The sequence below is a fragment of the Pristis pectinata genome, chromosome 3, assembly GCF_009764475.1.
Source record: "Pristis pectinata isolate sPriPec2 chromosome 3, sPriPec2.1.pri, whole genome shotgun sequence".
NCBI classification, from domain to species: domain Eukaryota; kingdom Metazoa; phylum Chordata; class Chondrichthyes; order Rhinopristiformes; family Pristidae; genus Pristis; species Pristis pectinata.
In genome coordinates this window covers 90,768,732-90,780,417 of record NC_067407.1, presented here as the reverse complement: position 1 = coordinate 90,780,417, position 11,686 = coordinate 90,768,732, and the positions used below count along the sequence as shown (strand labels likewise).

Sequence of the window (11,686 nt, the reverse complement as noted above, 5' to 3'; positions counted from 1 at the left end):
TGTACAAATTCAATCTTCCAGATCTGAGTCTCGCCTCCTTAGATCTGCATTTAGAACCATAAATACACAGAACAATGCACCACAGCCCATCCAATCTTACTGTCTCCACCAACAAACTATATATATTGAGGGCCGTTTTCCAACTCACACATTTCTTCCCTAATTATTCAGCCCACATCTCTGTTGCCTCAGTTCCCAGCTCTGTTACCTGGGAAATAACCTGAGCCATTTTGATCATTATTGCAACATTTATCTATTAAGATAGTTGACCCTAGGTGTAAGTAAATATGTTTGCAAAATGAGAAATTAGTTTTACTTAATAAAGTAAATTACAATTTTTTGACAATCCCTTCAGAGAAATTGAAGTTACTGTTCCCAAAAATTCAGCATATTCAGTTGATGGAATTGGTTTTGTCAAATGTTAATTTTTTTTAACATAATGAAGAAACAACAAAATTTTGCTTTGTCATGTTTCTCAAATTTTCTTGAGAACAACATATATTTTCATTCTCGCATATGCTTTTAGAATGAGAACCAACGTGATAGGCTCCCGATTATTATTCAGTTAATGTTTCTCCTGTCCATCTGTACTAAGAATAACATTTTTTAATAAACAGCGGAGATTATGTTCAAAAATAACAGAATTAATGCAAACTGATATGCACATTAGAAAAAGCATTGGTTTTCTATTGATAATCCTACCATGAAAATTGATTTTGGAAAAATAGAACAAAGAAAAGCTTTTATATCTAATTAAGACCATGGTAAACCATCAAATCAGATTAAAGACCATAAGCAACTAATCCACACAAAATTACCTTACCTGATATGGAGAAAGGTGAAAAACTGAAATGATAAAACAGTAAGTATACTGTGGAATTACAAAACATATATTTATATCCTCAAAGCAGCATTAAATGGTTACAGTCATCTTAGTTAAAAAGACTGGAATTGACCTAACACAAACTATTTACAAAGTAATCATTTTTTTTCAAAAATAGGGCACCTTTAAACTTAGTGTAAGTCTCTAGATGTGGGTATGACAACCCAATGTTACAGACAGTGAAGAAAAAGATAAAAAGCACCTACTAACTTTCATAATAACATTTCTGATATAAATTCTTCAAGATTTAATTGTGTGGCAATATCTGAAACAATTTGAAATGAACTAAAATTGAAATACACTAAAGAGTAATCCTTAAATACACAGTGAGATGGTGTTATCAATTGATATGTAATCTAATTAAACATATAGCATGCAGTCGACCCTCTAACAATCTCCTTGCTGCTTTTCCATCTCGATAAATATAATGACATCAGTAACTCTGCTGCTCATATCTTAACAAGTACAAAGGCTCCTGTTCACCTCTGTGGTCATGATTTTTCCCACCTCTTGGCCTGGCAACTGCTCAGTTTTAAAACTCTGAAACTTGTTTTCAAATTCATCCATGCTCTTCTCCTGCCATATCACTGTAATGTCCTCCAGCTTTATATTCCTACTAGATATTTTTGTTCCTCTGTTTCTGACCTCCTGTGCATGCTTGATTTACCCATCATTAGCAGTCTGGTTTGAGCTACCTAAACTGTGGAATTTATTTCCTAAACCCCTCTAACCTCTCTGGGATTCTGCTTATCCTCTGGATTCCGCTTAATGTCTTTGACAAATCTTTGGTTAAATATTGTGATATCTTTTTATGTGGCTTGATGTCAAATTTTATCAGCTAATCTGTGAAGTGCCATGGGACATTTTACTATATTAAAGATGTTACGTAAATGCAAGTTGGTGTTCTTCATCAGACAATAAACGGTTCTTAACAGAAGTATGTTTCTTTAGTGACTATTCTCCAGACAAATCAAAGGACTTCACCACATAGATGCTATGGCCAAGAAAGCACACCACCACCTCTACTTCCTCAGAAGGCTAAGGAAATTCAGCATATTCCCAATTTTTATAGATGCTCCATAGAAAGCATCCTAACCAGATGCATCACAGCTTGGTATGGCAACTGCTTCACCTAAAACAGCAAGGAATTGCAGAGAGTTGTGGACACAGCTCAATCCATCACAAAAACCAACCTCCCCTCCTGTAACTCTGCCTACATTTCCCGCTGCCTTCGGAAAGCAGATAACATAATCAAATACCCCTCTCACCCTGGTCATTCTCTCTTCTCCTCTCTTCCATTAGGCAGATACAAAAGCTTGAAAACACACACCACCACACTCAAGGACAGCTTCTATCCTGCTGTTTTAAGACTTGAACAGTTCTCTTGTATGATAAAGATGATCTTTTGATCTCTCAATCCACCTCATTGTGGCCCTTGCACCTTTTTTGTCTACCTGCACTGCACTTTCGCTGTAATGGTAACTGTAACACGATATTATGCATTCTGTTACTGCCTTTCCCTTTGTACTACCTCGATGTACTTATGTTTTGGAATGATCTGTATGGATGGCATGCAAAACAACGTTTTTCACTGTATCTCTATACATGTGACAATAATAAATCAATTACCAATTATCAATTACATGTTATCATAGGTTTCTTTCCTGCATTGGCACAATAACATAATCAAATTGAGATTACTGATCATTTGTTTTCAGCAGTTGGCACCCAGATCTACACTAAGGTCAAAAGTTATTTATTTCTGGCACCGACATGCCGTGTATTCACACCTCAAGCTTAAAAACATGTCAAATATTGATCAAAATGCTTTTACATTTCTTGTTGAGGAGAATACTAAGCAGGAAATAAGTTTGATTTTGTAACTCATAGCTCAGCATTTATAATAAAATATTCTGTAAATTCCATGTGCTCAATCAAGAGCTTCATCTGAATTTATTTGCAGGTCTTTCTCACTGCAACATTCAATGCTTTCTTCCACCTTTGGTTTCAAGTTAATGATCACCTCAATTTGTTTCGCGAGTTGTACAGTACTGTCCGTTGCTAGTGATTCTTCATCGTCTTTTTCATCATCAGTATTGGGTATTTCTGAATCCTCCAACTTTGTCAACTCACTCCCTTCTACCTCCAAGTGTTCTGAGTGGTCTTCTTCAAAACTTTCTGGAATGTTGCATTTAGATGAATCAGTCTGTTCATCTTTCATCCTGCCTGGACAATCTCCGTTTCTTTCTGAATGGGGTGAAGTCCTTGCTCCAGAGTTGAAGATAGAACATACTTTTATTGAGTGTGAAGATTTGCCTGACAGACACATCAATGTTGCATTAGTTGTCTTACAGTTAATATAGCAGAAGTTTTGAATAGATTTCAGTGTTAATTCTGTGACCCCTTATTCCTTGTGGGTAACTGGACTCTAAACAGGAGAAATATGCCAATAGGTTGCAGTTCTGTCTTTGCCCATGCATTCCCAACAAGTACAGCTGGGAAGGTGGCACCATTTTCATTTTGGGCGTGACACAGTAACGCAGACAATGAGGCAACAGATTGTCTGAGGTCTTTGTGCTTTTCAGGGACTAGAGTCAGCCATTTCCTCAGGATGGACCTTTAGCCAGTTACAAAGGTGAGACAAAAGGTGTGAATTTATTACTGTGTTCTGATCAAAAGTTCAGAAGATTCGTTGAGATGAACAAGATCAGTCAGCCCATTAAATTTCATCCTGCATGACAATGAACTTATTGTTCATTTACTTTGCCCACCATAACGTTTAGCTGGCTGCTCATGAAAATGAATTCACAGTGCTAAGTGATGATGCTTACACATCAGAAGACAAAGAAATAATGGAAAAGTACATTTATTTTGAACACTGGATTTTTAAAAAATTATTGGAATGCAAATTACAAGGAATGCACGTTGAGTTAGCTGGAACCAGTGGTCTGAGTGGTCACAGGCCCTCTAGTGGTTCAGAGAGGAAGCCCTGCCCCCCAAAATTGTCCTGAAAGCTTTGACAACTGACTGCCAGCAGTAACAGTGAGGGATTTTTAGCATATTTGAAGTATCTCTGATATTTAAAAAGACATTTAAAAACTGTTAGGATTGAAGGTAATTTTACAAACATTATTTTGTTAAAACATAAATAATTAAAAACTAAAGAGATAATTATTAAAAACATAACTTACCTTCCCCTTGAGTCCTAATCTGCAGCCATTGGAATAAATTGGTGTTGCAAATTCTGTGTAAAGTCCTTTGGGTGTCCAGCAGTAAGGTGGGCTGATGGATTCAGCCTTCAGAATATTTGAGTACATCTGAGACTTCCATTTCTAATGTCACCAGCTGGAAGTCCCTGACTCACTGACTGCTGTTTAAATGGTTAAATGCCAATGGTGCCACTGGGAAGCATCAACATCAGCCACCAAATTTGTCCCAAAGGAAATTCTGACAGCTGGCAAGTGAGAATTGAGTAGTTTGGTAAACTGTGCAGACTTATTTTGGTTGACCGTGATGAGAAGAGAAATTATTAATGTGGAGAAAGACCTGAATGGTATTACTGAACAATGAAACTAATCATGCAGAGGAAAAAAAAACTCTTATCCAGTGAGAAGGAAAATCATTTTTTGGGAGCTAATTGGTCACAATGTAGACAGCTGACAAGGTATTTAACTGTAAAAGTGATTCTTGAAATGGATGGCTACTGTTTCCCAGGAATAGTAATAATGAACTCATGGGTTGGAGATTTTCTTTCTGCACTGTCTAATAAAATCATATTCCTATTCTTCTAAACAGGTTTATAATTTTTTTATCCATGACTCACTGTGGAAATCTAGGCTGATGGTTGCCTTGCTGATTGCAAATGAAGAAAATCAGTAAGCTTGACATACATATCTTGAAGTTATTATCAATCAGTCAATCCACATGTAATCAGTTACCACCCACTGCATTCTGATTTGTTGCTATTATTATTTCATAACCAGTTAAATACATGCTGGCTATTCATGTGTGCTATGTTATGTCTTATTATGATTAGTTAGCATGAACAAATTAGTTGCTGCTGCAAGGATCAATTCCCCAGCTAAAACAAGTGGGACCAAATTTATTTTAAGAAAATTAATAGTAAAATGAAAGAATATGTTGCCAGGATAAGCCAGAAGCATTAAGGGATATGGAGCCAAAGAGGGTGGACAGCTTAAAACAAAGATCACCAATGATCTCACTGAATTATGGATCATGCTTGAGGGCTGAATGGTGTATTCTTGATGCAATGTTCCTGTCATAGAATCAGAAGAAGTCCAATCAGCTCATTGTGCTGTGCTTGCTCGTAATAAACAATTCAAGAAGTGTGAAGGGTGAAACTTCCACCCATTGCTTTCATGATCCCATTTGAAATCCTAGATTACTGTTTAAAAAGTCATGCTAGGCACTGTGTATTACACCATTGAAAGTGCAGGTGCCCATCCTGTGGAATCGGAGGTTCATGAAATACTGGCCCTATTGCTCTTGGGTGAGGGGAGGGTCTGCAGTCAAAGCTGAACTTAAGAATATGGTAACTGTGTGGTATTTTGTTAAAATCTTTCCCTCAGTAATTGCATATCAATTCTTTGAGACATCTCTCAACCTCTGTAACTTTCCAGAGCTCCACAATCTTCCAAGATACCTATGCTCCTTCAATCCAGCTCTCTTGGTCATCTCCAAATTTAATTGTTCCACCATAAGCAATCACGCCTTCAGCTAGCAAGGCCATAAACTGAATTTCCTTGCTTAAACTACCCTACCTTTCTATTAAGACATTTCATAAAACTTATTTTACTCTGCAAGGTTCTGGTCACCTGTCCCAATATATCTTTATGTGGCTAATTGTCAAATTTTATTGACTAACAATCCTTAGGAGTGTATTGGGACATTTTGCTATGTTAACATTTCTGAAGGAATAGGAGTTTTTGCTGGTAATGTTCCCTCTGTGAGGAACATGCTGAAAGTTTGGTTGATTATGTTTTACAGAAGTAAGGCTGTTTGCTTTTTTGTGTCCTACAGGATATTGAGTAGGTGTGATGAATGAAGATAAGCGATTATATTCCAACACAAGAAAACAGCATCAATTGTTCATTATTTTGTAATTTCACTGTATGATGAACACAAACACATCTTTTATTCAATAAAAGACTCTGTGGAAACTATGGAAAATAACTAGTAGATTTATGCTTCATGGGCAGCATGGTGGCGTAGCAGTTAGCATAACCCTATTACAGTGCCAGCGATCGGGGTTCAATTCCCGCCATTGTCTGTAAGGTGTTTGTACGTTCTCCCCGTGACTGCGTGGGTTTCCTCTGGGTGCTCTGGTTTCCTCCCACATTCCAAAGACGTGCGGGTTAGTAGGTTAACATGGGTGTAATTGGGTGGTGAGGGCTTGTTGGGCTCAAAGGGCCTGTAACTGCTGTATTAATAAAGTTTTAAAATTTTACAAAAAGCACTTCCCCATTATATATTTTAAAGTTCTAGTTCTTGGTGATGGATTTCTCTAATCATTCCATGAGGGGCTCCTTGGACATTCAAGTTTGAATGCATTTATGTCTGTGAGCCTCTGAGTTGTTTCAAATTCAAATGGGTAGTAAGATCCTCAGTACAATGGGTAACCTCAGCAGGTCTTCTTGCAAGCATAAACACAGAATTTGGAAGAAGCTGGCAAAGCACATGATGAGGAATTGGAAAATCTTGGGCTGATCTATAATGAGGTTGGAATTGCAATACAACTATACAAAGCCCTGATTAGTTTAAATCTGAAGTGTACTGCAAGCAATTCTGGGCACCATACCTCAGAGTAAGATATACTGGCCTTGGAGAATGATATGGATTTACTAGGCTACAAAGATTAAATTAAAAGTCAAGGCTGAACAAGCAATGATTGCATGCCTTGAATTTAGAAGGTTGAGGATGATTTAAGTGAAGTTTTCAAGATATTAGTGGGAATTTATTGGACGGAGAGAAAGAATCTATTTCTACTGGTTGTGTCATCTTGGACTAGGTCCTTTGAGCCTTTCCAGGAGTGGCTTGCAAATAGCTCTCTGTTCAAAGGGTGAGAAAAATTTGGAACTCTCTTCTGCAAATGGTAATTAATGCTAGGTGTGATCAGTACGTTTGAGATGGGGGAAGCAGATGGCAAGTGTTAAATATTAGGAAAATACCAGAACTCATTTGCAGAGTAATGGGGAAGTTAAGTCCAGCTGGCTTTACACAGACCAGCACCTCAACTTTAGGAGTATTTCATATGGTTGCTCAATGAATGAATAAAGGGTCTTCTGCAAAGTTCATTGAGGGACTAAATTCTGTTAATTAAGATTCTTTTGTAGCAGTAATGAGAACTGTTTATGTTTTTATCAAGCCTTATGAAAACTCGTAAACCTTCCACTTTGGAATTTGGAATTCATTACTTAGCCTGTTAGAACACAGCTGCCCAATTCCATGTACCCACGGAAATCCACTTTAACCACTAGCTCCAATCCAAAATGAGCAATGCTTGGTCCTTTTTCCAGAGCTGCTCCCTGTCATTTCTCATAAAGAACTGAGCAGGATCTTGAGCTGGCATTCTAGTATTTAATTGTTCTTCCCATCACTTTATTCACATTGTGCAAGGAGAGCTTGACCTGAATTTCTTGCATCTGTAGCCCTGCAGTTCCACCAAAATTATGGACGACCTGGGGCATATTCAGGAGTCAGTGTGAAAAGAAAGGGGGCTTGGGGTGCTGAGAGCAGTGGCAAGGAGAGGAGGGGGGTGGAAGTCTTGCTGAGCCTGAGTGAGATGCACTAGTCTGACTGACTGACAGTGGAAACCAACATTCTAATTCCAACACCATTATCTGCCGTTGAATAATTTAAAAACTGTCAATAACTTCCAGGTGGATTTATTGTTTTAATTTTAGCAACTATTTCAGTGTTATAAAGGCAAACATTTAATAAACTTCACTTTAAAACATCCACAGGAAAGAAATTACAATTCCAAAAATTGTTTGATATTTTGTACCGCAATAATCACAGGCGGTTTTAACCAACATATAGATTAAATAATTCAAAACTGGTAAATGTAATCTTGAGTTCATAGCATTTGGGACACTTACTTAAAAGAATATATTTAGTCCCAGCCAGGGAACTATGTTAGATCAGGTTATGTATAATAAAATAGATTTAAAAAATGTTGTAGTGAAGGATCTTCTGGTGAAGAGTGAACATAACAGAATTTCATATTCCATCTGAGAGTGACAAACTTGGGTTTGAAACTAAAGTCTTAAACTTAGGTAATATCAATTAAAAACATATGAAGGCAGTGTTGGCTGAAGTGGATTAGGAAAATAGATTGAAAGGTAAGGCAGTAGATAAGCAGAGGCAGAAATAAAAGGAAATAGTTCATAATCCTCAACAAATATATTTTCCACTGAGAAATAAAATACTGGTAAAGATAATCTATCCATGGCTAATTAAAGAATTTAAGGACAGTACCAAATGGAAAGAAAAGACATATAATGTGAAAAACACAGAAAATAAGAAAAAGCACGACTAGGCCACTTAGCCCCATATACCTGCTCATCATTACGTACATTAGATCATGGCTGATATTTTACCACATTGCAACTTTCAATTAACTCCATATTCCTTTTGTTACTTTCTTTAATTGATTTCTTTTAAACATTACTGGTAGACAAGAAGACTACAAGCCAGCAATAACTAAAAAGATAAAGATGGAAAAAAGATATCAAAGGTAAACTCACTGGATCTATATATAAAAAAACAAATATTAAGAGCTTCTGTAATTACTTGGGAAGGAAGAAAGTAGATATAGCAACTGTTGGTCCCCATTGGAGGATGACACTAGGATTTAATAAAGAGAAATAAGGAAATGGCAGAGACTTTGAACAAATATTTTATATTTGGCTTCTTGCCAAAGAAACCACAAACATGCCATAAGAGTAGGAACTAAGAGGGTAAATGGGTGGGAGAAACTTAATACTTGCAATATCACTAATGGAAAAGTACTAGGTAAACTAAAGGAGCCAAAGGCTGACACGTCCCCTAGACCTAATGGTCTGCACCTTAAAATCTGAAAGGAGGTTTACGGCATAGTGAAGTATTGGTTGTGAGCATCCAAAGTTTCCTTGATAATGGAAAATTCACACTTGTTCGGAAAACTGCAAATGGAAGCACACATTCACCATAAGAAGGAGGCAGGGAGTAGAAAAGCAGACCAATTAGCCTAATATCTAAATTGGGAAACGCCTGGGAACCAAAACATATATACCTTTTGCCAATAGTTTAGCTGTGGATTCCTGACAGTTACGTAAGCCTGCATACTGCTGCATCAAAGTTTGGAACACAATGGAGGCCGGATGCCAACACCTCTAACATCCTGCTCCACCACCAGGCTCATCACTGAATAAAGAGGGAAACATAAGTATATTGAGCTAAGAGACTGGATGCACTTTATAGCTCATTCCTCAGCTTTACGCCAGCCATGGCCGGCAATATATAAATATCACAGCTTCATTTATTAGAATGTATTCACTGACCTGTATGGATAGGTACGTAAACGTAAATGGTTTGTTCTTTTTCTTTATTGCAATTAGCATTAATGTCTTTCACTAATTTATATTTGTTAAATGGCTTTTAAATAAATGTATTGTTTAATTTTCAATTATTTTTATTTTTGTATTACTTAAAGTTGTTTCTACATGTCTGACTAGAAGCAGCTGAAAAGCACAAGCTGTCAAATGGTAATCAGAGCATTTGGGAGTGAGGCCTCAGGATCTGCCACCTAAAATCATGACACCACCTGGGCCAACTTTGCTTTGTAGGATGGTAGTGGCAACAAGGCCTCGAGTTCAATCAGACGTGTGGGACTGCATAAGGTTAGTGAAAGAAAAATCATATTGACATTTTTTATTAGAGTCCTTTGAGTAAGGAACTAGCAGGGTGGATGCAAGAGAACCTGTCATGCAGTTTGATTTCTAAAAGGTATTCAATAACATAAAATACATTAAAAGTCATTTTAGCTTTGGGGGGGTTATATGTTAGCATGAGTAGGGAATTAGTTAACTTGCAGAAAAAAATTGGGACAAATGGTTCATTTTTAGGATGGCAAGCTGTAACTGGTGGATTGCCAGAGGGATTAGTACTGGGGCCTCATTTACTTACAATCTACATTAATGGCTCGCATGGAGGGTGAAATGTATTACAGCCACACTTTGTTATGATTGGTGAGAAAGCAAGTTCTGAGAAGAATACGGAGTCTGCAAAAGGATATAGGTGGGTTAAGGGAGGGCAAAAAATTGGCAGATTGAATGTGTGGGATTGGGAGGTTATGCACTTTGGTAAAAAAAATTGAAACACAGAATATTGCTTAAATGGAGAAGGGCCACAGAATGATCCTCCGCATAGAAACGTGGTGTTCCATACATAAAATACAAAAAATTAGTGCTTGTGTGCTGCAAGTAATGAAGAAGAAAATGGAGTGTGGGCCTTTATTGCACAGTGGATGGAGTATAATAGGGAAGTCTTGTGACAACTGTACAGTGTATTGGTAAGACCACACATGGTGTATTGCATCTTGTTTAAGGAGGGATATACTTGCATTCGAGGTAGTTCAGAAAAGGTCCAACCTGGGATGAGGTGATTATCTAATGAGGAAAGGTTGAGTAGATTATAGTAATTGGAGTCTGAAAAGAATGAAAGGAGATTTTATTGAAATGTGAGAGAGTTCAGAGCAAGAGGATGTTTCTCCTCATGTAGGAACTCACTAAGTATGGACCTATTTTCAGAATCAGTGGTTGGCCATTTAAGACAGAGGTGAGGAGGAATTTATTCGCAGAGAGTCATGAACCTTCGAACTTCTCAGTCCTGACAACTGTCTTTGAACTGTTCATGGGCCGGGATGGACTTTTGGACTATCAGAGAGTCAAAGATTATGAAGATGAGGCAGAAAGTAAAGTTTAGGCCAAGATATGATCAGCCATGATCTTATGACTTGACAGAGTTGGTTCAAGGGGTATGTGGCTTAATATTGCTTCTATTTTTTATGCCCTTATGTTCTTAATGTGCAATCATAAAATCAGGCTACCAATAAGATGCAAATGGTTGGTGTTATATATTGTCAACAGTATTATACCAATTAAAAATTGAAGTTTGAGTCCTGAAGTAAATAGTGATGGAGTTCTGGTGCAACAGGCTTATGATACCTGGATAGCATTGACAATGAACTAAAGGCTACTGAACTTGAACAGAAAAAAAGACTAGCATAGATAACAATAAAATGAAATTCTGCAATTACTCTGAAAAAAGTTGATGATAACAGATTAAACAAAACTGAAAGATAAAACCATGGCTGGCTGATGTGTTGAGGCGGGTAAGTACATTAGAGGCTGAGACTATCAGCTTGTGCAGCTGCCGTACAGCATTCTGTGCTCAACAGCTTCCAATGTAGAGAGGGGACATAAAAAACATGACATCGTGAAGAAACTCTAAAAACTTATTCTTACATAGATGGTGCCAAGTACTCTTTTAACTAATGAAAGTTAAGAAGAAATAATAAATATGAATGCATTTAACGAGGAGGATGCGGCAATGCAGCAAGGGTGAGCCAAGATTTTGAAGCTTAAAAGCCTGAAATAGGAAACTCAATTTGACACAAAAGCACAGTTGTTCATGCCAGTTTAGATTAAAATAATGGTCCTGATCGATGCCTGAATCAAGATATTTATGTTCAGAATTCTCAATATGAGAAACAAGGACCATAGTCAATGATACTTGAGGTAA

At 37.2% G+C, this 11,686-nt stretch overlaps 1 protein-coding gene across 1 annotated transcript in view; it reads right to left on the bottom strand.

Annotated features, from left to right (window-relative positions):
- Positions 1–2,813: 2,813 nt before the first annotated feature.
- LOC127567989 (uncharacterized) overlaps positions 2,814–11,686 on the bottom strand; it is a 165,739-nt gene continuing 156,866 nt past the window's right edge. The window contains exon 11 of the mRNA XM_052011233.1: positions 2,814–3,199. Within this exon, the coding sequence (XP_051867193.1) occupies positions 2,814–3,199 (386 nt within the window). The remainder of the gene's footprint in view (positions 3,200–11,686) is intronic.